Source organism: Drosophila sechellia, chromosome X (assembly GCF_004382195.2).
Source record: "Drosophila sechellia strain sech25 chromosome X, ASM438219v1, whole genome shotgun sequence".
In the NCBI taxonomy this organism is placed as follows: domain Eukaryota; kingdom Metazoa; phylum Arthropoda; class Insecta; order Diptera; family Drosophilidae; genus Drosophila; species Drosophila sechellia.
Genome location: NC_045954.1, coordinates 7,774,104 through 7,801,103, shown reverse-complemented (window position 1 = coordinate 7,801,103; position 27,000 = coordinate 7,774,104). Strand labels below are relative to the sequence as shown.

Genomic DNA, 27,000 nt, shown 5'->3' with positions numbered 1-27,000 from the left:
ATCCGATAAGTAATCGAGAAGCACGTAAAAGAACTCTGGTTATCGGAGTCACTTATTGCCCGATAGTTTCAGACAAAAACGCCTGCTTATATCGATGACAGTCTTGTTTTTGTTGCGCTTACGTTACGAAATTAATGTAAAGTAGCCGACGAATCTACATTGTGCCAGTATAAATGGATTGATACTGACAACAACATAAGTGCAAACTGCTTGTGAATTCCCCAAAGAGCCATATGAAAAAGCTAAAAGTACGTGCAAATGGTTGAGAAAAGGAGAGAACGAAAGCCTCTATGAGTTTGTGAGAGTATGTGTGACTACTTTGCTCTCTGGCTCTCTCTCTCTATCACACACACTCGCACAGAACGCTCTTCTTCACACTCTCTCGGCCGGTAGCTCTAGCTGTCCCGCTCTCGATTTATCAATAAAAGCAATGCGTTAAAACGGCATAGCCGCATGTAGCAAGCGCGTGCGCCTCGTGCCCGTCGGCTGTCCATGTGTGAGTGTGTATTCGCATTTTCAGTAATTTCGAAAAAAAAATTTTGTATATTTGATGGCGACTCAGAAGAAACTCGCGCGTTTGTCGAAAAATCGTAGCGCGTACGTATATATCGGTGTGTAGAAATTACTAAAAATTGTGGGAAAAAATGGCAAAAATTATATAAATTTGTGTTCGAAGTGGAGTGCTAATTGCGGGGAATCCGATGCGAATGGAAAAATGTTGAAATTTATAAGATTTTAGCGCCAAAAAACGCATTTGAAAAATGTGAGACTTCAATGGACATGACGATTTTTTTTTCATTTTTTTCGGTGGTGGAACAAAAGCGAACGAAAGAGGAGGAAGAAGCAGAAACGTTCGTCAGTGTGTGTGCGTGTGTGTGTCGAGTGAGGGGGCATGAGCATGAACGTGTGTAGTCACCAAGTGAATAATATTAACAAATAAAAGAAGAAAAAACGAAAAAAGAGGAATACACACGCAGAAGCGCGCGAAAAGTTTAACTCGAAATGAGAAAAAACAAAAGCAAAATATACTAGCACTAGTTGCTGTTCGCTAGCAAAAAGAAACCGACGTGCACATTGAAAATCTATAGTTTTGTCGATTTTGTTATTGTATTTTTTGATTTTGCGGCGCCGTCGGTAACGTTAGCATACCGTTACGTGGCCTACGTAGCGTGGTGACGTGCAGAAGACGCTTACGTTGTGGGTTACGTTACATTTGTCGCTGAGGATTTCACTCTTTCTCCCTCTCTTCGCGCCACACTCGTTCACAATCCACAATCTCGAGAAAAAAAAAAAAATAGTGCCCGATGTGACCAATATTTTTTGTTTTTATTTTTACAGTTGCAACTTTTTAACAATCGTGTACAATCTGTATGTTGTATATGTTTAATTTAAATTCAACAACAAAAGCAAAAACGCAATTCAACAATTCAGCAACAACACAAGCAAAACCGACGAGCTAAACTCGGCTAACACAACATCCAGCGGCAGCGCGGCCATAAACAAAGCCAAAATCAAAAGTCATTCGGATATATATATATTTGCACATAAAAGCGAATAAACAGTAACAGAACGGGTGGATTTAACCCAACAACAAATAGAAAAGAAGAACGAGAAAATCCAAAGGAAAAGTAAGTTCAAAAAGTGCATCGCACGTGGCTTCAACCTCCGCCTCCTCCACCTCTAGTTGCCCACCTTCGCACAGTGGAAAACGATGCAAGAGCGCGCCAGTTCGGTTTGCCCCAAGGACTATTTGCATTTTCTGCTAGTTTTCGAGTATTTCCTTAGGGGTCAGCAACCCGGCAAAATGGAGGGAAATTTCGACAGGACAGCTGCTTTTCCCCGGATTTATTCAACTGCCGCAACAACCCTTTTTTCCCCGTGGCCTGGGAAAACGATGCATTCCATGTTTATTTACAATTTGCCTGTGCAATAACTGAGATACCAAATGTTCCCAGGGTGATTTCGAATTAATCTGCTACTTTTACCGATCATAGATTTCTTTAACTCGAATGCAACATCATATCGTTTTTGAAAGCAAAGCTGTTCAAATGATTTTTGTGTTGTAAACTTATATATTCAACGGACCAGAATAAATGTTCTAGTGTACGAAAATTGTATCATATTTATTGATAGCCTATAAACAAACTAATCTAGTTTACAATTTACATTCCCAAAGATGTGATTTGTTGGAAAGATTTAATCGTTTCACTTTTATATTTTGAGAGATTCTCCTTTATACTGTGATTAAATAGTATCTGTGCATCCTAAAGATTTCCTATAGTTTATCATAAAATTCAATGGCAAATATCTTCGCGCCCTCTCCCAATTACCATTTCTCTCTTTCTACAAAACGCATATATGTGCATATGTACTTTTTACCGGCATTTAGGATTTTCGTTTATTCGCTCACGTTTGTGTGCAATTGTTGTTGCTGCTGCACTTTGCTGATTGGCGCGTAAATAGGCAAACGCAATTTGTTTGTTTACTTGTCGGGCGCTAAATTGAAGATATGTTTATCGTAAATAAGCGCAAAATTTCGATTGCGGTGCGGCGGCTCTCTCACTCTCTCTCCCTAGCTGTGAATTCAAATTCATTGATGCTTTTTTGGTGCCTTGCTCTTCATTTTTTGCAGCTTCTTGCGATGCCTCTGCTTCTTCTTCGGCTTCTGCATTTGCTGCATGTTGCCATGTAAACCGGCTTTAAATTCGTGCCACTATTAGCACGATTTATTAACCTAGAGGCAGCTCCCCTTTCCCACCCCCTTCCAGCCGAAGCCTCTTTATCAGAATCGCTCCCTCTCTGTCGCTCGCTCGCTCGCTCTTTTTGCAGATACACAACGATGGCACTAAAACCTACAACAACAAATGCTCTCGTCCGAATGCCACTTCGCACACACACACGCACCCGCACACAACACACATGGACGGCGACATGCCGCCATATTTGCATTTGGCTACGTATTACGTAGCCCCCTACTGTTGTCTCGCTCTACCGCACGCCTGAGCAGCTGCAACTTTCAACGGAGAGCGTGCGTTAGTATGTGTGTGTGACAGTGAGTGTGCTTCACTTGAGAATTTTATTTATTTAAATAAAATTTATATATTTGCCCGTAGTTCAAGTGCATGGATTTTAAACAGGACAGAAATAACAATATTTAATTAATGAGTTGAGTGCTTGGTGAATGAGCTTTCGGCTTGCGAGGTAAATAAAAACGATGTTTATTTTTCCTGCTACAAACTGTTGACCTTTATTTATTTGTTTGGACTTAAGACAGATTTCTGATTTAGTTGTAAACAAGAGCTTTAAAAAAAAACATTAAACACCAAAATGGAAATATAATAAAATGAGTTTTCAATCCGGGGTCGCGTTTAAAAAACCCCATTCCCAATTTCATTCCCAATGCATGCCGTTGCTGTCTCTGCTTCTTCTTCTTCCGCAACTCTGCTTCTTCCTCTACGTCATCGTATCGTTCTACGTGAATTTCTGTTGAAAACTCAAAGTCTACTGTACTACATAATTACAACCGCACGTTCGTCCGCTCTTTCGCTTTTGCTCTCTTGCCACTCTCTCGCTCGCTCTCTCCCTCTCTCCTGTGTTTAGAGTGCCTGTGTGTGTGATAAGTGCCAGTTAATGTTTTGTTTTGTTGTGAGAGCGAGAGAGTCGCCCGCTATTGTGTATTAAATATTTGTTATTCCTAATATTCCAATTATAAATGTGGCGAGGCGAGTTTAGAATGGGCCAAATACGTCACATCCATTGGCTGGCCTTGCTGGTGTCTACCTTCGTTCGTGTTCGTTATTCTTCCGTTTAATTTTGCGTCACAAACGCACTTACACACACTCGCATACGCACACTTGGCAACTAACAAAAACACAGTGGGCCAAATCGGACTATTAAATGCATCTTTAAATATACAGCTGATATCTGTAAAGCTCAAAGTGAAAGCGATCAAAAACAAAAAGAAAGATGAAAAGAGAAGAAACATCACTTGCCGGCCGGCGGCACAAATCCACTTGTGAGTGTGCGTGTGCGAGTGTAAATAAATTCGCAACATCAACAAAAACTCTAGTTGGCTAATAAACAAATCGACGCTAAAAAGCAAAGGCAAGTGTTTGCGCTTGACCTACAAATACAAAGTTATTATAAACATTAAGGAAAGCATAATGATAGCCAGAGACATTCCAATTAACTGTACAATGGATTTTAAAGTGCAACTTGAATGCAATTTGTCCACTGTCATTTAGGAATATCGGCAAAAGGCAAATTATTCCACTGTATGCGTGTGTGTGTTCGCTCTTCCTCTTTCTCGCTCACACTTAGTTGAGGGTGTTAAATAAAATGTGAGAAACGAAGAAAAGTTGGAATTACGTGCATTTTATTGCCTTTTGGCATGCCGTTTTCACTAGCGCTGCAACAACAACAAACAAAGCGAATGAATCATGCCGAATGACAAGAATTCAACTTTAAAAAGGCGGCGTGGTGAATTTCTCTTCATGCAAACACAACACGCTATATTCGTTCTATGTGTAGTGAGATTTGTATTGCGTGTGTGAAATGAAATTAATCATTGATTTGTGCGTTTGCATTAATGTATATTTATTGTGTTTATTGAAGGCTTTTTTTAAGGTTTACAAAACGTATTTTGCAGCGTTTAGCGTGCGCCATTTGCCTGCTTTGCTTGCTCTGTTTCCTCAAGTGCAAGCGAGACAGCTCTATTGTGCGGTCTGCGTATGCGTGTATGTGTGAGCCGGGCGCTCTCTCGAATTTCGAACTAGAAAATAAGAGCGCCGCTCCTGGCTCATCTTTTTTTTTTGGTGTTGCTCTCTGTGAGTGCTAAAACGGCGGCGGCAAAGTAACTACTCACGAGCAAAACGGTGGAAGGGAAAAACTAAATGAAACGGCAGACACCGCAAAAAAAGTAAAGAAAAACGACTAAAAATAATGTTGAAATCTAGAGTCAAACGCATAAAGTAATAAATACTAGGAATATTGCGAAGCGAGTGATTTGATTGCTGTTAAAAAGTGCCCGCAATTGATTGTTTTGCACTTGGCTTGTGTGCGAGAGTGTATGCGTTTTGTCGTTCTCCCTGTTTTCAGCTTCTTCCGTGTGTTCTGTTTTGTGTTTTCCGTTTTCCTGCCGCCTCTGCATATTCTACATTCTACATTCGTTGGTGTCGCATATTGTTTATGGCAACCGCCGCACTTTTAGTGGTACATTTTGATTGTTAGTTTCGTTTTTATCTGTTTGTGGGCATCATTATTTATTTTTTGTTTATGTAACCCACAATGGAGGAGTGTTGTGAAATGCAAATCCCACGGCTAGAGTTGCAAAATATCCGAATGTACCGGCTAACTTGGCTTTTCTTTTTACTCTCATTTACAGATTTATAGCCGTCTGTGCTGTACTAGGATTTTTGTCAATAATAAGAAAGGATACAAAGCCACAATGACTTCAGTATCAGTTGTACTTGTCAAGTCCTTGGCCCTCGAATCAGGTGAAGCGAGCCGATTCCAATGAGAGGAGCCTGGGCCCTGAGAATCTGGAGCAGGCGAGGTGAGTACATCCTCTAGATTCGAAATGCTCCTGACAATCCTAACTAATTAATATATTTTCTCAATATTCACAGTGCACAGACATTGCTGAGCATGAATCAATCACTACGGACCACTACACAATTTTATCCCTTGAACAAGAAGAGATTCTTATCAAAAACCAGAACAGAAGCACCAGGATCAGGAGTTGAAAAAACGATAGGCGGCGGAGGATTACCAGGAGTAGGAGTCGCAGGAACAGCAGGAGAAGGCGTAGTCAGTCGCAGGAGGAGGAGGTGGTCACCGGCCACATAAGACCAGTTCCCCCCCCTAAACCCACTTCACCCCCCCCAACATACCCTCAAACGAAGGAATCGCAAGGAGGATCAAATCAGAGGACAGGGAGGAGAGACGGAGGCGGCCCGTGTGTGTGTGTGTGTGTGTGTAGGTGGAGTGTGTGTGTTGGCCGTCTCAGTCGGATAACCATCAACCCGGATCCTTAATCCTAAGACACAAATCTCAAACTGAAGCACCAGATCCACCACAAGAACCACCACCACCATGTCGTCCAGTGAGCCACCGCCTCGTTACGAGCCACCCGTGGAGCCAGTCAATGGCATTGTACAGCCACCGGTGATTCCACCAGCGGAGCGGCCCGGCCGCAATACGAACCAATTGCAATATCTGATCAAGACGGTGATGAAGGTGATATGGAAGCACCACTTCTCGTGGCCCTTCCAACAGCCCGTCGATGCCAAGAAGCTCAACCTGCCCGACTACCACAAGATCATCAAACAGCCCATGGACATGGGTACGATCAAGAAGCGGCTGGAGAACAACTACTATTGGTCCGCCAAGGAGACCATACAGGACTTCAATACGATGTTCAACAATTGCTATGTCTACAACAAGCCCGGCGAGGATGTAGTTGTTATGGCCCAGACGCTCGAGAAGGTCTTCCTGCAGAAGATTGAATCGATGCCTAAGGAGGAGCTCGAACTGGAGCCGGTTACGGCCAAGGGTGGCAAAAAGAAGCAACGGGTGCCGGCTACGCCCAAGTCATCGTCGAGTGGCGCTGGAGCATCCACCGGTTCTGGTACATCCTCGGCAGCAGTTACCAGCGGACCAGGTAGTGGCTCCACGAAAGTGTCAGTCGCTGCCTCATCCGCACAACAGTCCGGCCTGCAAGGAGCGACGGGAGCAGGCGGTGGATCTTCAAGCGCACCGGGAACTCAGCCGGGTTCCGGTGCGGGAGGAGCGATCGCCGCCCGACCCGTATCCGCCATGGGCGGCACGGTTTCATCGACGGCCGGAGGTGCACCGTCCATACCACCGATTAGCACAATGCCACCGCACACGGTACCAGGCAGCACCAATACGACGACGACAGCGATGGCTGGCGGCGTTGGTGGGCCAGGTGCAGCTGGAGCCAATCCCAATGCTGCCGCCCTGATGGCTAGTCTTCTGAATGCGGGCCAAACGGGCGCCTATCCCGGTGCGCCCGGCCAGACGGCGGTCAATAGCTCCTCGCTTCTAGATGGCAGTACAGCCGCAGTAGCGGCGGCAGCAGCAGCGGCTGCGGCGGCGGCGGGAGGTGCAGTGGGAGCCGCTGGAGGAGCAGGGACAATACCAGCAGTTGCCGTCAATGCCGCCAACGCCGTTCAGGCCTATGTGAATGCGGGCGTGAGCGTCGGAGTGGACGCCGTGATACCGCCTCAGCAGCCCGCCAAAATAAAGAAGGGCGTCAAACGGAAGGCGGACACAACAACGCCGACGGCCAATGCCTTTGAATCCCCGTACACGCAAATGGACTCAAAATCGGCCAAGATTGCGACGCGGCGGGAGTCGAATCGTCAGGTAATTGGCAAGAAGGTAAGAGTAACGGGCATCGCCAGACGTATAAGTATGATTATAGTCCCTCAAGGGCTCGGCTCGCACATATAAGTTTATATTCAGGAGTGTATCTTCTTTGTAGTTCATTTTTTGTAATTAACACCAAGTGTGCCATTCTATTAGTCAGCTAGATTGGTATAAAATCCTGAATTTGTATTTAGTTTTAACGTCGTAATTGTCACGCCGAGTCTTCTTAGTTTAATTAAAGTTATCAATCAATTGAAGCTCCTGTTTTGCATTACTTTTGATGTGTCAAGCTCATACTTCGGTCAGACTGATCATTTCAATAATTTCCTTTGCAATTACAATAATATCCAATCCAAATGCACAACAACAATCGATCAAATCATACACTATACGCCGTCCTGCCTTTTACTCGAAAGCCATTTCATAGATTTGTAAATAAATCGAAGTACGTGAGTGGGGATTTGATTTGACCTGCAACATATATGTAATTATATGGAGTCGAATTTCATCCTTATGATCGGTAATCATTTCGTCACAGTTGACATGCGAAGGGAATTTAACTTGACCTGCAATTTCAGGCGTTAAGTTCCATTGGCATGATCTGCAATCATTTGTTTTCGAACCATTTGATTTATTTTGATGCTAACCCCATGCTGCTTTTGCTCGTTTTATTTTCTTTTCTTTTGCGTTGATTTTGTTTGCACTCAACCAACCAATCAATCGACCGATCAAATCAACACCAACAACCACACCAATCAATCAACAACACCAACAACAAACCACAAATCAACCAAATCATCAAAAACCGAAACGATGGGTCATTCTGAACCACAGGATCTTACATTCCAGGGCTCGGGATACAATATGTCGCCGCTAGGCGTCTCCGGAGTGCCCGGACTTGGCGGTCTAGTTGCCGGCGGCGTGGCTGGTGTTGCGGTGGCCAAGAACAAGGAGAAGCTGTCGGATGCGCTCAAGTCGTGCAACGAAATCCTCAAGGAGCTCTTCTCGAAGAAGCACTCGGGCTATGCTTGGCCGTTCTACAAGCCAGTGGACGCGGAAATGCTTGGCCTGCATGACTACCACGACATTATCAAGAAACCAATGGATCTGGGCACAGTCAAGCGGAAAATGGACAATCGCGAGTACAAGAGCGCACCGGAATTTGCCGCCGACGTGCGATTAATATTCACCAACTGCTACAAGTACAATCCGCCAGATCACGATGTTGTCGCTATGGGTCGCAAGCTGCAAGACGTATTTGAGATGCGCTATGCCAACATCCCCGATGAGCCGGTAGCCAATGCAGCCCACCATCACGGACATGGCCACGGGCATGGTCATGGCCATGGACACGGTCACGGGCATGGTCATGGACATGGTCATGGTCACGGATACGGCGGCTCCTCCTCACTCAAGCACGATGCCAGCGATTCGTCCAGCGAGGACTCCAGCGACACCGAGAATGAATCCAACTCGGATGAGGAGCGCAGCGCTAAGCTGAAGATGCTCGAGTCCAAACTGCTCGGTCTGCAGGAGGAGATCCGCAAGCTGTCAGAGGAGGCCTCCGCCAAAAAGAAGGCGAAGAAAAAACTCAAGGAAAAGAAGAAGTCAATAGGCGGCGGATCAGGCTCTGGTTCGGCCTCGCACCATTGTCACGCCACGGGCGGCGGTGCAAATGCTGGCGGAGCAGGCGGTCCCGGATCAGGCGGCCATGGGAGCGTATCCGTGCCAGGCGGAGTCGGGTCCTTGGGTCCTGGTGGAGCGGGCGGCGCTAATCTTAACGCGCTGCTCGGTGGCTCATTGGTTGGCCATGGCGGAGCGGCCGTCGCAGGAGGCGTTCCCAATGTGGGTGCGTTGCACAGCCAGGTTCACGACGTGGCCATGGCCTTTAGCCAGCTGGCGGGCGGCGGTGCCGCGGCCGGTGCTGGCTTTGGTGCCGGTGTGACAGCAGCTGGAGCATCGTCGGGCGGCAAGGCGGGCACACTGGCCGGCGCTCTGGCAGCGGGCGCAGCGGCAGGTGCCGGCGGTACGACGGCTGGCAGCGGTAGCAGTAAAGGTGCTAAGAGCAAGGGCGGACGTGGCGCAAAGGGCAGCGGAGCCGGCGGCGTTGGAGCCAGCAATAATGCCGCTGCGGGCAATGCGAGTGGTGGCGCAGCGGGAGCTGCAGCGGGCGCTGGATCTGTGGGAGGTGTTGGCGGTGCAGGAGCAGCGGGCGGCAATGCCTCCAAGCGGGCCAAGGGCAGCAGTTCGGCGGGCGCTGGCGGTGGTGTTGGTGGCGCGAATGCCAGCGCCGGTGGTGCCGGGGCACGCGGTAGCAGCAAGAAGAAGCCTAGCCAGGTGATGAACTTTGACTCCGAGGAGGAGGACACGGCCAAGCCAATGTCATACGATGAGAAGCGCCAGTTGTCGCTCGACATCAACAAGTTGCCAGGTAAGTTGTCGATTCTATTTAATTACTGAACCACACTAAAATCCAAAGAAAGTTCAATGATCCCCTAAATCGTGAAAGTGCCATTGATTTTATTCTAAAGCTCCACTAATTTCCTTATTCTGTTCGCAGGGGACAAGCTGGGCCGTGTGGTTCACATTATCCAGAATCGGGAGCCATCGCTGCGTGACTCCAATCCCGATGAAATAGAGATCGACTTCGAGACGCTGAAGCCGTCGACGCTGCGCGAGCTAGAAAGCTATGTGGCGTCGTGTTTGCGCAAAAAAACACGTAAGCCATATTGTAAGTTTGTAACTAAACCGAGACCACAACAAAAGCCAAAGCAAATGCAAATGCAAATGCAAAAGCAAAAGCAAAAGCGAAAGCAACAGCAAAGCAGCAAGAACAGCAAAAGCTAATCAAAAATAAAGTACCAAGACCAAGTACAAGAGTCAAGTTAGCCATCAGACAACTGAGAAATCTATATACAAATCCATACCCATTGTCGAGATAAAAGATACAATTTAGAACAGAAGAACACCCATTTCCATTTTGGCTTTGCTGACTGCGCTTCCAAATTTGATTTTAATTTCGAACCGAAAACCGTAGTGGTCATGTTTAGTTAGTTAAACTCGAAAAAAAAAAAAAAAACCAACTCTATCAAACTGCAAATCCTTATGATTAAGATTTTCAACACTCGAGAGTTTCTATCCAGTTCATCTGTACCTAGCAAGTGCATGCAAAAAAAAAAAAACAAACAAAAAAATAAGGACAAAATAAATGAAAACCCATTTTCCTTTCCTCAAAGTAGCTTGTGAATGCTGTAGAAGTGCCGATGTGTTACAGAAATCTCTAAAGCCTACAAATTTTATCATATGTATGATAACGAACCTTTTTGATATTGGGTTTTGTTACTCAAGAGATTTTTGTAACATCGCTAATGACATTGCCGCTTTACCTTTTTTCCCTTTCCAAATTTTGAAGACATTTCGATTCGAGCATGATCTTATATATTTCCCCCTCAATCAATTTCCCCTCCCACTTCCATCGTCGCTCTATTGGTTGAAAGTCAATCTAAGTGTAAACAAAATGTCGTTTTTCCATCTCGCAGATAAAAAGCCTTCTGGCAAGTCGAAGGACGAGCAGATGGCCGAGAAAAAGCAGGAGCTGGAGAAGCGCCTGCAGGATGTCACCGGCCAACTGGGGGCAAGCAAGAAAACCGCCAAGAAAGGTATGTAGGCACGGTTGCGAGACGGCGAACATGCAATGTGACCACAATATACCCTAGAATTTATCACTTATTTTTTGTATTACCAGTTGGTATCTTTCGTACTTATTCATTCAATTCAACGATGCTAATTTCGCAATATTCCTTACTTCCCGCAGATGAGTCCGCTTCGAGCAAGGTCGAGGCAGTGCAGCCGGCGAATCCCGTGTCGTCGAGTTCCAGTTCCAGCGATTCATCGTCGTCGAGTTCGAGTGATAGCAGTTCGAGTGACTCGAGCGACAGTGAAGCAGGTTAGGACGCGTTTTGTTTGTTTGTTTATTTTATACAATTTTTTTTTTATTAGTATACATAGAAATATGCAAATAAAAATATATATATACATATACATATATATACATATACATATATATATATATATATTGTACATATATGTATACATATACATATATATATATATATAGAGATACGTTGTTTGAGAAACAAACAGCAAACTCACTAAACACACAAAAACAAAAAATGCAGATGCAGATACAGATTGCGACTTTAGATACAAGACCCACAATCTTATTATATTATCGTTTTTAATTAGATAACTTTAGATACAAAAAAAACATAAGGCAAAGGGGCGGGGCGGGCGTGGCTTGAGTCAGAGAAGAGAAGATTCGAACGAGCAAAGAACTGTCATGAAAGTGTAAAAATATGTATTGCAAGTAAATATGAATTGAATATAAGTCGGGCAGATTCAGGAGACTTGAGCAGAGCGATTGGATTAATAAATTGAGTTAGAAATAAATAGGTTTATCTAGTTGTAATGCAATAGCTACACCATTAGCACGCGCAAGAGCGTATACCGATACAGATGATCGTGTTTTTCTGCCTAACATTTCTTTCTATCATTTTGTTTAAGTTAGCTTCGAAAATCCACATACACACTCACACTGAACTACGAAATAGAAGGAGACAGACACAGGCACTGAGAGTCCCCTGGGGAGCGAGCGAGAGGGGAAATGATAAGGGTATGGTTTCGATTGAAAACGAAGACCGACTGACTGAAAGATATCCCGCTCAAAAACACAAAAACCCACTGCTCTCTCTCTCGCTCGAATAGGGTATCTTGAATTATTGAATTTAGCGCATTTTGTTTATGTTTTCGTGTGCTAAACAACAAAGGAGAATGACAAGACGACCCTCAGACTGCAAAAAATTGAAACTTGCACTTGCCAATCGTCTGATGTCTGATGTCTTATATGAGAGGCCAACGAGAAGGACATTCAACTCTGATTTAATTTTTTTTTTTAGTTTTTTTTTTTCGATCTGTATTTTTTTTTTACAGAAATGTGTTTTAGAAATGCCCAAGAACCAAGTTCATGACAAAGTGCAATATGAATTTACTCTAAGAAAAGAAATGCACCCGAAAATATGGAGTCTAGCGAGTAAAATGTGTCAGTTGAATCAAAATTTAAATGTATTTTATTCAGATATTTCGAGAGAGGAGGTAGCCAAAAGCCCATATGGGAAACGAAACATGTTGATGATTATTAGTTACATGGCAGAGTTGTTAAACAAATTTGCTGAGGGAACGTTTAAACTGAGGTTTTTGTTTCGATTCGCAATTTAACCACATCAGAGTTGGATGATGATCGGTCATCACAATATCAGACGGTTGGAAGGGCCACTCAGTACGACATATACACTTTTCCATTTTCATGAAACAGATACACTAAATACAGACGAGAACAACACGAACCGAACCGAACGCAAAACTTTATATAAGCGATATGTATGTATATATATATATATATCTATATATAAAAATCTAGGTCTAGTACATACTTAATTATATATACACACCCACACACATATATATCATATTTAAGCATTTGTAGGTATTAAACGAATTGTATTTGTAAATGAAAGAAATCTTACACAACACACATACAAAACTATCTAAAATGAGAACATTATGCAAAAAACACACACTTTAACTACTTTAAGTCTTTTGAACAAGAAAAACCTTATTATTACCAACATTATGATTATTATTATGATTATTATTATTATTATTATTATTATTATTATTATTATGATTATGAGAATATGCTGAAAAAATCGTGAAGCAATTGTGTATTGGGGGCAGCCAATTTGAAAAAGAAACTAATGAATTCCAACTCCAACCAACCAGTCAATCTATCAATCAATCAACAAATCAATCAACCAATCAATCAACCAACCAACAAACCAACCAAACCCAAACCAACCAATCGAACCAATCAACCAAATATCAAAGCTCCATTAAATCTACAAAGCAGCAGAGCAACAATGCATGATTGATAAAAGATCAACGAATAAATCGAAATAAAAACTTATCATCCATAATCCACACACACATGATAACCCCTCAGAAGTACTATCCATTATGAGTATATATATCTCAGAGGCAGCTTGCTAGCAATCTTCATCGATCATCATTATATCCATTCCCCACCCCCCTTCCCCCTACTACTAAAATCAAATGTTGAAATGATCCAGGGTTTTGCACTCTACCAACTAGGCCAGGCCACCAATTAGACCATATATGTAATATGTATCGCATTGCAGGCGATTCTAGAACAATCTTCTCCGCCAACTTTTCCAGGGTGCAAGTCCCATAGTCCCCGAAACGAATACTTCTGTGCCAATTTCACATGTTTTTCTAGTCCTGTTTCTTGACAATTCCAATGTGTTAATCCAAGCTCCATTGTGACGGTCCTACTGTCATGCTGTCATGTAACTGTAATAATCCAGTCGATAGGTTTTTTTTTTAGTAAGCTGATCAAAACACGCACATATAAACCACCTACAGAGCGTAACAGAACTATGTGTAATATATAATAATAATTATACAAATGAACAATAAACATAATAATATAAAACTCTTAACTAAACTGAATGAACCAAATAGAAGAAATAATTAACATATGCAAAAAACGTTTGAAGTTCTCGATACACTTGCAGACAATGTGTAAAAACAAAGAAAGTATGAAAAGCTTCGAAAAGCTATGAAATGAGATACACCTATCCGCAAAAAATTCAAATACGTAATTCGAAATGCAACCTAAGGAGAGAATACGTAAGAGAACAACACAGAGAGAATGAGAGAAAAATAGGGGGGGGGGATTACCCAAAATTCAAATTAAAGCTAGAGAGCAACGAGACATTGAGGAATACTTTCACTTTACTTCTAATTAAGTCGGCTGACTACTGTGAATGTTAAATTTGATGTTATTAATTATTTTAACGTTTTTAACGTCAAAACAAAGAGGAAAAAAAAGTGTTTCCAGGTGGAGCAAATGGAAATGGAAACACTGCAGTTAGCACAATTCGCTAGCAATAGCCCGCACTATCACTTTAAACCGCGATTTGTCTAATATCACTCTATAATTGTATATTCGTATCATTAGTTCGTGGTTAATTGTTTGTTGATGTCATTAACTTAATGTGTAAATGTGGGAGAACCGTCATCCGAAAAAAAATCGCTTCCAGATCACTTCCAAGAGGACTCCTTGAGTAAAAAACCGAAAAGACACCTTAATGATAAATACAAATCAACGGATTAAAAACAAAATATGTTGTAAATATCCAAAATCAATTATCGTGAGCAAAAACAATCGAATACTTAAAGTGGGGTAACGGTATCGTGTTCTGTCATCTATCTATCTCTTTCTCTCTCTCTGTGTGTCCTTGCCACTGTGTCTGTCTGTAGAAGTAACGGTATAACTAACGGTATAAGAGAAGCGGAACGAATCGGAATGGAACCAAGCGTAACGTAAATAGAGTCTTGCTCTATAGCTTACTAAACTCAAACTAGTTCTATATACATAGCTATACTTACATAGATAGATGTATGCTATACATATGATCAAAAGAGGTATAAAACAAAAACAAATACAAAAAGAAAACAAATAATTAAATGTATTTTAAAAACATTTTATTATTTATTTTTCGGCTGTCGGCTTTCCCCTTTACACATTGTTTGCACGTTTTTTTCAAAAAAAAAAAAAAATAAATAAAAATAAATATATATATATTATATTACGAAAATATACAAAAAAAAAATGCATAGAAGAGATGAGAAGGATTGATGATATGACGAGATGATAATGCAATGGAAATAAAGAAAATTTAACAAAACAAATTGCATAAAATCAATTTAAATATAAATTTTTACTATTAAATTAAATCAAATTAAAATCGCCAGGAGAAAAATGAAATAAATTACAAAACCAACAATAATAATGATTGACAACAACAAACAAAAGCACTTTCCACAACATGTAACAATATTTAATTTCAAATTGAAACACTCAACGGTCGAAAGCAAGCAGTTTTTAAAGAGAGCCAATCAGTAAGCAAACAAAGCAGTCAAGATTATTTATATATTAAGTTTTTGTTTTCAAACCCGATTGCCTGTTCTTCAGGATCCAGACATTTTTTATGTAGTCGGTCCGGTCAGGTAGTCGAGGTAACCACACCCTTCAAACTCTTTTTCCAATTCATTTAGCCCTCCCAATATTGAACATGTTTTGTCTTGAAAGCCCAATTATTGTAAACTGTTGTTTAAAAAAAAACTGAGCAGAGAAATTCAATAACACCAACATTACACACACGTTAACACGCTTAAAATCGTTTTGTTAAAAGCCGAAAACAGAATTTTTCGAGCGATAACATTAAAATCAAAATGAGAAATGATAAATCAGTGCATTTTTGGTTACAATTTGCACAGGCGACTCACAACAGAAAAAATAATAAATAAAATAAGGTATAAAATAAAATAAATGAAAGGATACATAGTTAAAATCTTAGGGAAAGAATGAAGGTAGAGGGAATAAGAAGAAAGAAAGAAAAAAGGAGCGGACGACGCGAACTACGTAACGTAACCCGACACACGAAAACAAATACAAATACAAACAAACCAACACACACACATTTAGCATTATGGAAACACACGCATACATTTAAATATTTATAGTAAAAACAATAATAATATTTATTATTAAAAAATGGCAGCGCAACAGCAGCATCGAAACAAACAACAACTAAACTAAACTGAAAAAAAACGCAATGAATACAACAAACAAAAACGAAAAATGAGAAAAGAAAATGTTTATTAAAAAAGAAGAAAAAAACTTTCTGTGTGTTTTCTCATTACCGCCAAAAGTGCATTTCTTTTCACAGTGGAGAGATAACTAAACGATAAAAATGCGAAAGAAGCGATTATTTAACAAAACCGATAACGAATATCGATTGGAAACCCCGATGGTTGGTTTGGTTGCGATTACCCAATGTCCTTATCCAATTGGCTGGAGCATTATAAGAAAAGGAGGGGGGTGGACGAGGGGGTCTCTGGCCGTTCTTTTTCAGTTCATTTACAGTTTAGATATTGAAAAGTGAAAGTGGGCGGAGAAAGGCAGATAGACACAGAAGTGCAGAGAAGAGAAGAAAGAGTGCCGAAAAGCGGCCGCTCATCCACCAAACTCCAAAAACCACCACCACGATAACCCACCCACCACGACACAATTGTTTCATCGATCGGCATTGTAAGAGGTATTTTTATTACATCTATACTATATCTATATTATATTTATATTTACATTTATATTTATGTAAACCGTATACCACCGCTAACGTATTGTTTGTACGACACGTATGAATTCGATCTAAGTCTTCAAAATTCACTATCGCTTATGACTGTTGGGGTGGTTTTCTCTGTGCTCCAAACTAACTTACTGCTTCGTTTTAAGGGTCCTCTTAATGCGATTTATGTTTTAGTCGCCCAATTTCAGTTGCGTTTTAATTTCATCTTTATTTCATAAGCCAATTTGACGTCACATATAGAGAGTTCCACCCCGGAATTTTTCCCTGACTTTGTTGCTGTTAATTATATCAAACCCCATCTCCGTCGCCGTTCTTAGCCAATCTCTCTCATTTAAAGTTTTGGTTATTCCCGCTCCAACAGGTGATGGCGATGAGCGACCGCCGCGCAAGAAAAAATCCCGAGACTCGAATGGAAGCAATGTAAGTACCTAAATCCAGTGACTCCATGTCAGGGAGATGATCCGGAACAGCATACCACACTACATACTTACATCATACCTATAATTATTTCGATCACTTGTCATCCAATCAAATTTCAATTGGCATTGAAATCTTCCTACAGAAGATACGTATGTATTTGATGATGATTGATCTGAAATAGTTAAGTGCCAAATGCAGCGTACTTTTGTTGACTGTCGTGATAACCAGAGTTAATGTAACACATGTCCATCTACCCGTTCCCATCCCCATTCCCTTTCCCTCTCTCCACGCCGCGTTTCCCCTTTAAATCTGTGCTCGCAGGTAAATAATCCAAGTATAAATGTGGTAATGGGCGGCAACCTGCCGAGTGGCGCCCTCTCGCCCATGCTGATGGGTCTGGACCATGTGGTGAACTCCAACACGCCCACATCACAAATGTGTAAGTAGAGCATAGTCGGTGTATATGTTCACAGAGATTTGTGATCACCAAATCTTATGTATAGCCATATTGTAGGCCATCGATCTCTGTGAACCATATATACATATTCGTGTGAAGTGTGTAACTAACTAGCGTTTCTTGTGTCACTCCCTATCTTCCGTGATCCTCGTGTAGCCAATATGCTGGGCAATGCCAATCCGCTGACGGCAGCTGCCATGCTAAATAACAACAACAAGACATCGCTGCCGGGTAGCAACTTTGGTGGTGGTGCGCCCGCTCCCGGGAACATGATGCATGCCGGCGCCGGCGTTCCAGTTGCCGGTGCTGCCGTTTCGGCGGCGACGGGGCAGCAGCACAACAAAAATGGACCAAATGATCTGAGCAAACTGCAGCCGGGTGGTCCCATCAACGCCGCCCTGCCGCCGCACAGTTTCGCCGGAGGGACAGCAACGGTGGCCACCAGTCAGTCGAGCGGCGGCATCCGCATAGCCAGCAATCTGCACAAGCCGTCCGGTCTGGGTGGCGGTGATCTAGGCGAGCATCATGCGGCACTTGCTGCTGCCCTGACGTCCGGCATAAACAGCACCGGCACTGCTGGCGGCGGCATTAACAATAACGGTGGCAGCAACAACAACGCTAATCCACTGGGCGGATCGCATGGGGATGCGATGGTCAATGCCTCGCTGGCCTCGGGCCTCAAACAGATACCACAATTTGATGATCCCGTAGAGCAGTCGCTGGCCTCACTGGAGTTCAGCGCCGGTTCTACGGGCAAATCGGGGCTAACGGACAACTTCTTAATGCAGCAACACCTGATGCAGCCCGCCGGACCCCAGCAGCAGCAGCAGCAACCATTTGGCCATCAACAACAACAACAGCAGCAGCAGCAGCAGCAGCAGCAGCAACAACAACAGCAGCAGCAGCAACATATGGACTATGTGACTGAGCTGCTAAGCAAAGGAGCGGAGAATGTGGGCGGCATGAATGGCAATCATCTGCTGAACTTCAACCTGGACATGGCGGCGGCCTACCAGCAGAAGCATCCACAGCAGCAACAGCAGCAGGCGCACAACAATGGCTTCAATGTGGCCGATTTCGGCATGGCCGGATTCGATGGTTTAAATATGACAGCAGCCTCATTCCTCGATCTGGAGCACTCGCTTCAGCAGCAGCAGATGCAGCAGATGCAATTGCAGCAGCAACACCATCAGCAGCAGCAGCAGACGCACCAGCAACAGCAGCAACACCAGCAGCAACACCACCAACAGCAGCAGCAGCAACTAACCCAGCAGCAGCTGCAGCAGCAGCAACAACAGCAGCAGCAACAACATCTCCAACAGCAGCAACACCAACAGCAGCACCATCAGGCGGCTAACAAGTTGCTGATCATACCCAAGCCCATCGAATCGATGATGCCCAGTCCGCCGGACAAGCAGCAATTGCAGCAGCACCAGAAGGTGTTGCCGCCGCAGCAGTCGCCCTCGGACATGAAGCTTCATCCGAACGCGGCGGCGGCTGCTGCTGCATCAGCGCAGGGCAAACTGGCGCAGACATTCAAGGCCAACGAACAGAACCTAAAGAATGCCAGCTCCTGGTCCTCCCTAGCATCGGCGAACTCACCCCAGTCGCACACGTCGAGCAGCTCGAGCAGCAGCAAGGCAAAACCGGCCATGGACTCGTTCCAGCAGTTCCGCAACAAAGCCAAAGAACGCGACCGTCTCAAGCTGCTGGAGGCGGCAGAGAAGGAGAAGAAGAACCAAAAGGAGGCTGCTGAGAAGGAGCAGCAGCGAAAGCACCACAAGTCGTCTTCATCCTCGTTGACATCGGCCGCTGTGGCCCAGGCAGCAGCCATTGCAGCAGCAACAGCAGCGGCGGCAGTGACACTAGGAGCTGCTGCAGCAGCGGCGTTGGCCTCCAGTGCTTCGAATCCTTCTGGCGGCGGCAGTAGTGGTGGTGCCGGTTCGACCAGCCAACAGGCAATCACTGGCGATCGCGACCGTGACAGGGATCGCGAGCGGGAACGTGAGCGATCCGGCAGCGGTGGCGGTCAGTCCGGCAATGGGAACAACAGCAGCAATTCGGCCAACAGCAATGGGCCAGGTAGCGCGGGCAGCGGTGGCAGTGGAGGCGGCGGAGGCAGCGGACCAGCCAGCGCCGGTGGACCAAACAGTGGCGGTGGTGGCACCGCCAACAGCAACAGTGGCGGCGGCGGACCAGCGCTGCTTAATGCTGGCAGCAATAGCAATAGTGGTGTTGGCAGCGGCGGCGCCGCCAGCAGCAACAGCAACAGCAGCGTCGGCGGCATTGTTGGCAGCGGCGGACCCGGCTCCAATAGTCAGGGCAGCAGCGGAGGCGGCGGCGGAGGGCCAGCCAGTGGCGGCATGGGCAGCGGCGCCCTCGACTACGGTCAACAGGTGGCGGTGCTAACACAGGTGGCGGCCAACGCCCAGGCTCAGCATGTGGCGGCCGCTGTGGCCGCTCAGGCCATTCTGGCCGCCTCGCCATTGGGCGCCATGGAGAGCGGAAGGTAATCCCAATCCTAAAACCGGACCTCTAATCTTAGCAGCTCAATGTTAACGTACATTTTTTCGTAATAATTGCAGGAAAAGCGTGCACGATGCCCAGCCGCAAATTTCGCGCGTGGAAGACATCAAGGCGTCGCCGGGCGGCCAGGGTCAGAGTTCGCCGGCACAACAATCGCCGCAGGATCGGGCAGCCGCCAAGCGAGCCGAGCAGCGGCGGGCCGAACAGGAGCGGCGCAGGCGCGAAGCGGTAAGTCAACCGACGCCTTTCCCACTTCAATTCGAAGTCTAAGCAAATGTTTGTGCTTTGCAGTTGGCTGGCCAAATCGATATGAACATGCAGAGCGATCTCATGGCTGCCTTTGAGGAGACGCTGTAGGCCAAGGCCCGGAGAAAGTCGACCAACCGGGGCATTAGCGTCAACGGCATCACCACTACAACCACTAAAACCACCACCTCATCCACCATCACCTCCGGCGGCCAATCGAAGCGGCGGACAAGGCGTCAGTACCACCGCACCACGTTGGACAACGGCTTGCAAGAGCAAAAGCAACACGGCTAGGACAGTAACAACGACGACGGTTCGGCACAGAACTGTCAGAGCAAACAAATAACCAACCAACAAACAAAACATAGAAAACATACAAACCAACCAACAAACCAACCAACCAACAAATTAAGGAAGCAAACAGCTAAGGTTAAAACCAAGAAAGCAATGTTCTAAGGCGTAAATAACATACGTACATTTAGTGAGTATATCTATAATGCATATACGGATGGAGCGAGCTAAGGGAATATGTTGTGAAAACCGTCAGCGAAACCCATCACCCATCCGCAGCAGCAGTCCAGCAGCAGTAACAATAAAAAATAAAAAAAATGGCAAATTTCCTTCGGTTAGCAAATGATTCTTCGCAATTTTTTAAAAATCACTTACCATCTCGCTTATTATTTTGTATTAAAATTACGATTATGATGATGATGGATCGTGGCGACAAAGATGTCCGCACATGTTTCCAAAGCTTATTATTTTTAATATTATTGATTGCATAGGCAAGTTTAGTTCGTAGGTATACACTTAATTGATAATACTTATTTTTTTTCATATTTGTATACACACACACACACACACCTATGCTTAGAGTTGTTAACTAATTTAAAAACAAAAACGCGAAAACCACAACAAAAAAAAGAACAAACTAAAGAAAATCGAAACAAAATCAATTCAAGTAATCCAACCGCAAGGGAACGGTTCAGTCCAAGTTGTCGGTACACGAATTCTTATTTTATTTTATTAACCAAAAGAAAATGTTATTAAAAATGTAGTCCGATCCCCATTCCCAAATCATCCTACGGACCGCTATGAGCAAATTCAATGAAATCTTATTGTTTTTCGATCTTAATTCGGCACATCACCCATGCACCTGTAATTTATACACACGCAAAAGGAACACACACCACACACACACACAACTACACACACCCACCCACACCCACCCACACATTAACACACCGGCAGACACTGGAAAGAAATACAGCACGATCCGCAGAATCAGAACCACAAACCAATAATATGGATACAAACTTAGTTAATAAGTCAAAACAGCCACGACATTTTTGTATATGCCGATGACGCGCCCAAACATAAATTTGAAACAAAAAAAAAAAAAAAAAAAAAGGAAAGGAAAGTAAAGGAAAGTAATCCTAAATTGTTTTCTAATGACCAGAAGCCTTCGCAAGTAGGTGCCAGGATACTATCCCCCAAATTGCAGTGACAATTCAGTAAATTAATGATACATGTTTGGAGTCTCTGCCGTCTTCCACCATGTGTATTCTTCGTCTACATCTTCACCGCATCATCTGCATGCACCCGATCCTCCTCGTCAATGTGTCCTTGTATATAGATCCATGGGTCCTTCCAGATCATCTTTCCATCGGGGACTCTGATCCTGAAATAGCAGTAGGATTTATGATAGCAACTATCTGTGTCGAACCTAACCAAATTGTAACTGTATCATGCACCATTTTTTTTTTTTTTATATATATTTGACATACGTTTGGGGTTCTGATTTCTATTTACTCTGTGCGTGAGCCTGTGTGTGCCCTGCAGTTCCATTCACCGATCCATTATCATCGGTGAATCACCGCTCAATTTGTGTTCAAAGAGCGATGAGTTGTGAGACTGCAGGGTGTGGTTGAGATTAGGGATGCGTGCTTGTCTTTGTATATAGAGGCGGTCAATAGGTTCGTGTCTTTCCCCGGCTTACACTCGCAGCAAATTTCGTTTTGTTTGTGTAAAAATTAGTTTTTTTTTCGAAAGCGAGTAAAGAACAGAAAAATGATCACAAAACAAACCTTATTCTATATAAAGAAACATATATATATATACATTTATATATATATATATATATATATTTAAATACGAAAAATGTTGTATCTAGTAATACATATGCAAAATGAGAAACATTTTTTTTCTATACTTAATTTTAGTATTTAATTGAGAATAATTCGCATGAGGAGAAAAACGTGAAATGTATGAAAATAAAAATTGGGAAAATCCAAACGATTCAAACAAAAGAAGTTTTTAATTCAGTCAATATACACATATACATAAATACATATATATATATAAACAGGAATATATATATATTGACATCCCTGATAAGAACAGCATATTTGCATATATGAATATAACACCAATATATATATATTTTAACATCACCCGACGTTGGAACAAAACGCATTTGATTTTGTTCAATCTGATCGAGTCGCCCAAGTTCTAGCAGATGCATTTGGCATACTAGCATGTAATTGTTGATCTTTTGTTGTTACCTAACGAGGGCATTAACTAGAAGACGATGATGATGATGATAAGGAATAGGATAGCAAGATAGCAAGATAGCTTGATACCCTGATACCCTGATAGCGGGATGGCTGGATAGGGTGGGTCGAGTCGAGTCGAGGAGTATGTACCATATAGCGAAAAACTCACTAAAGAATCACTTTTCTGAAACGTAAAAGCAAACGATCTTAGCCTTAAGCGCCTACCGCTAAACAGAATAACTTTAAAGCAACGTTACGTGTGGCACGTAATGCAGGAACTAATAATATTATTAATAATAATAATAACTATTACGATTATGAAGCAGAAAATCAAGGGGAAACTGTTTTCGCTGGCAGAAAGGGTGAATATAGAAACCATTACATTTACAAAACTTGACATCATTTTGGCCCCTTTAGCATTCTCTAGATATACAAATACAAGAATTCTTAGTAAGCCTATTATTAATGGAGGAGAGCGTGTAAGCAGAAAATGCGAAGGAAACCAATTAACAAGTAAAACGTAAAACATAAAACATATTTTACCTTTAATGCGTACACTTAGTATTAATGAAATGGCCGACAAAAGCAAAAAACTATAAGAAATGAGACAAAAAATAAATAAAAAGCAAAAAACAAAAAACTAAAGAAAACAGAGAAAATTTGCAAAAAAAAAAAAAAAATAATAAACAAAAGTTCATAAAAAAAAAACCAATCGTGTGTTCTTATTCTATCGAAATTGTAACCGAATGGTTATCAATAGTATTATTATAATATAATAATTTTTGTATATTATTATAGTAGTCAATGCTTATTATTGCGATCCGCTTTCTTATCTCGCACCTCAGTTGAAATAATCGGAAAAGGGTCGCAATATGTCAACAATCGCAAATCGAAAAGTGCGATAAAAATGATCGACACCGAATGGGGCGATCAGTTGACTTTTGAATTCGTCGCGATGTTTCCGATTAACGCCGTGATCCTGGGCATTATGGTTATTTCCGTACTGGCCCAGGATGCAAGTGGAACGTGTGCACTGAGCATCGGTGTTCCGGCTCCGCTTGTTATTTCTTGCCAACATATAAGGGTGAAAAGGGCCACACCTTTCACCTTTCATGCTCGAGTGGATTTTCCATGGACTACCATATGTGTACTGTTTGATTATATGTTACTCGCATGCTATAATAACCTTTGCTTAAAAATAGGAATTTTTATCTCAAATTTGTTTTTTCGGAATTAGTGATATATATGCACCACTTGATGAATACATTCCTTCAAGCATAAACTGGCATATGCAAATGAACATTTTTGTTTTGCTTTCAGTGATAATTACGGCGGCCAGTCATCGCAGACAGTTGACGCGACTGAACTTACATTAACCTGCGACAGTGATCAGAGGTTTACGTTTATCTATAACGATAGAAAACATAATATAATTAGTGTTCAGTGTCTGGAGGACGGCCCTAAGTTGTTTGAGAGCATGACCAAATTGCCAAATTGCACGGACATGACCCTGGTTTTAGGGAAAAAATTCGATGGCAAGGGCTTAATTAAAGATTCGGCATTGTGCTACGATTTGGCCGCATCTCAATTGAAATATATTGGTTATACCACAAGTTTCCATAATATCCGGATCGTCTCAGAGGTGGGTTGTAGTAACTTTTCGAGCAATATATATATTATATTTTCTCGTATTTTTCTTTTTCGTTCCATGTACATACATGTGTAGATCCAATTGGGACAACTTAACAATATCGGACTTGATATTCCTATCAGATACCAAAAATATCTATTCGAGACCATCAGGTAGGTGGATTCAGTAGGGCGCGCTATTCCTGTGATTAGATGAGTGCCTCTTTGATTAAAATCATAGTTAACATAATATCTTTTCGAGCAGGAAGAGTGAACTTGCTGCGTACTTGGCGAAGGAGAAGCAGTTTTTCACGGAGAACACTTTTCAGGTTGGCAGTTTGGTCCAGGATGAGCTGGTTAGTAGGCACTTGGTTGGCTACGAGAACTTGATGAGCACCGTCTGGTTGGAGGTTCTGCGTTCCGGCAACTGGAAGCACTGGACGAAGGCAATGCATGATGCCATCGGTGTCCACTTCGACATTCGTTTGGGTGTCTCCGGTACCGTGAAGCTGCCGACGTCCACCGGACAATCATGCAACGCAAGCCGATCGTTGAAAATTGAACTGCTGAGCGGCAAATCCCTGCCCATTCCCGCCCACATTTGGGCCCATGTGCAAGCTGTGGAGAAGACCGGTACCGGACAGGATGAGTTCGTCATCATTGGCCACAACTCGCCCTTCGTGCGTGAATGCCATTGAATGCGTTATGATCAGGAATATTCAATCCTTTCGATCTTGCAGTATCGCAGTGACTTAAGCAATCTGTGCCCCTCGATGTGCAACCAGGTGTCCTGGCAGAGGAACACCCTCTTCGCCAGACTCCTCGAGTTTCCCGCCTTTGGACTGGTGCAGTGCTGCCGTGTGGAGGATGTGGCCCACAAACTGGACAATTTTCCCGGTCCCTTCGAGAATGCAAATATGAATGTCAGCAGGACAACCGAGGCTACAACGACACCAACAGTGGATCTCGCTTATGAGAGCTTTATATAAACAATAGCTTGGTTTAACATTCTAAAAAGAAACATGGACACATTTAGGGTGAAATGCATTAACAAATGCGTAATCTCAATACTTTAAACCATATTATCTCTCTGTTCCAGCAAATATGGGACCCTTTGTGTACATGTAATTTGTATAAAGCACCTTTTAATGCATTAATATGCATTTAATGCAATAATGCATTTAATGTGTGCGCCTACATATACTTGTCTATTTAATCAGCCCGTTTTGCCTTGTATCCGTATACGATCCTTAATTCCAGTAATAAAGTCACAATCAGCGCATATTTTAATCTTTAAGTATTATGCAGATAGGTAGAGCAGAGTATAATGATGAATAGGCTGAAATATAAATTGTTGGCTCTTAATATACCCTAGGAAAGCACTCCACTCGCTGGATCCTCTGCGTGGTGGCAGCCAAACGAGCGTTGGCATATCCCCTTCCGCTGACCACGTTTATTGCGCATTCCTGGTGCTGCTGGTGACCCAAAGTGGATGGGTGTCCGTCGTACGCCCAGTGAACGTCCAGCGAATACAAGTCACAAGGGAGCGGAATGTCAAGTCACTTTCATTATCAGCAAAACAAAAAAAGGGACGGTCAACGGTTGAAATTCAGAATCGAATCTAGAATACCCTTTCGGTTTGTGCACTCGCCATCATTCAGAAACATATCATTTCGGGGACTTCAACTGATGTACATATGATGTACATATATTTACAAACACACACACATAGGGCATTTCGAGCAACGCAATTGAAGATGCCCTCGAATGGCAAAGGCCACAAAGGCCATTAACGCTGAGCGGATTGGGCTAAAAAGCAAAGTCAAAGGCCAAAAGGAATTTCTTGATTAAGTAATAGGAATGTTGGGTCGCTGCAGAGCGGAGAACACACTGGAGCACCAGAACTCCAGAGCACCACAGCACCAGAAATGTCAGCGGACATGAGTGGCGTTTTATCTCGACTTGACATTCCACCAATGGCTGCGAATTTGAGGGCTTATCCTGGCAAATGTCCTGCGACCAGTGGCCACGGGTGAGTCAATAAAGCATACTGATTAATGTCAATTTGTGCTTGGTTATTTTGCATAAATTATGCATAAAACAAAGCGGCAACCAAAAAATGTGAAACAAAAAGAGCTCGCGATGCGCAATTGGTCTCCAAGGACTCATCCCGCTGCCACGCCCCTTGCCGCCCCCGCATTTAAGCCGATTTTATCCGATTTCATCTGAAAAAAAAAACAGTAAAAATAGTAGAAATAATCAAAGAACACATTTAGCAACGTTAAATTTGAAAGTATATAACAATTTAAGTATTTTCAGTTTCCCAATGCAAATGTAATAACTATCAAGTATTTTCACTGCATATACATATTCAATATTTAAACCAATTATTTACTACTTTGGAAACCAATTTTCTTTAGTTCGCATATAATGCAGCAACTTCGAGTGGCTGAAACGAGGGTGTCTGAAAGTCGATCAGTTCGCCGTA

The 27,000-nt window shown here is 43.1% G+C and overlaps 2 protein-coding genes across 7 annotated transcripts; both read left to right on the top strand.

The window, feature by feature from the left end:
- The first annotated feature begins 78 nt into the window (after positions 1 to 78).
- On the top strand, positions 79 to 21,748 carry LOC6620155 (homeotic protein female sterile). Of its 6 annotated transcripts, none has more exons than XM_032724452.1 (13): positions 79 to 248; positions 1,339 to 1,628; positions 5,384 to 5,554; positions 5,628 to 7,389; positions 8,227 to 9,823; positions 9,953 to 10,111; positions 10,932 to 11,051; positions 11,207 to 11,338; positions 17,044 to 17,102; positions 17,424 to 17,541; positions 17,716 to 20,068; positions 20,145 to 20,313; positions 20,377 to 21,748. In XM_032724452.1, exons 4-13 carry the CDS (start codon positions 6,094 to 6,096, stop codon positions 20,440 to 20,442), a joined length of 6,069 nt encoding a protein of 2,022 aa, XP_032580343.1. In that variant the 5' UTR covers positions 79 to 248; positions 1,339 to 1,628; positions 5,384 to 5,554; positions 5,628 to 6,093; the 3' UTR covers positions 20,443 to 21,748. The 6 variants fall into 6 exon arrangements, with proteins under 6 accessions (XP_032580343.1, XP_032580340.1, XP_032580345.1 ...); XM_032724449.1 differs by having other exon boundaries at positions 5,628 to 7,404; positions 8,242 to 9,823; positions 17,020 to 17,102; XM_032724450.1 differs by lacking the exon at positions 79 to 248 and adding an exon at positions 555 to 611 and having other exon boundaries at positions 5,628 to 7,404; positions 8,242 to 9,823; positions 17,020 to 17,102.
- A 2,075-nt stretch (positions 21,749 to 23,823) lies between these two features.
- On the top strand, positions 23,824 to 25,794 carry LOC6620158. Its single transcript, XM_032724458.1, is given in 6 exon segments — positions 23,824 to 23,950; positions 23,953 to 24,028; positions 24,204 to 24,525; positions 24,610 to 24,686; positions 24,778 to 25,192; positions 25,253 to 25,794. Coding segments are annotated over 6 exon segments (1,251 nt in total). The 5' UTR covers positions 23,824 to 23,838; the 3' UTR covers positions 25,502 to 25,794.
- The last annotated feature ends 1,206 nt before the right edge of the window (positions 25,795 to 27,000 follow it).

Bases quoted from the DNA above. Each gene is read 5' to 3' on its own strand.
- LOC6620155 (XM_032724449.1), top strand. From the start codon at position 6,094: ATGTCGTCCAGTGAGCCACCGCCTCGTTACGAGCCACCCGTGGAGCCA. The intron at 10,112-10,931 runs GTAAGCCATATT...TCCATCTCGCAG, and splicing joins GTGTTTGCGCAAAAAAACAC to ATAAAAAGCCTTCTGGCAAG. The intron at 17,103-17,423 runs GTAAGTACCTAA...CTGTGCTCGCAG, and splicing joins GAGACTCGAATGGAAGCAAT to GTAAATAATCCAAGTATAAA.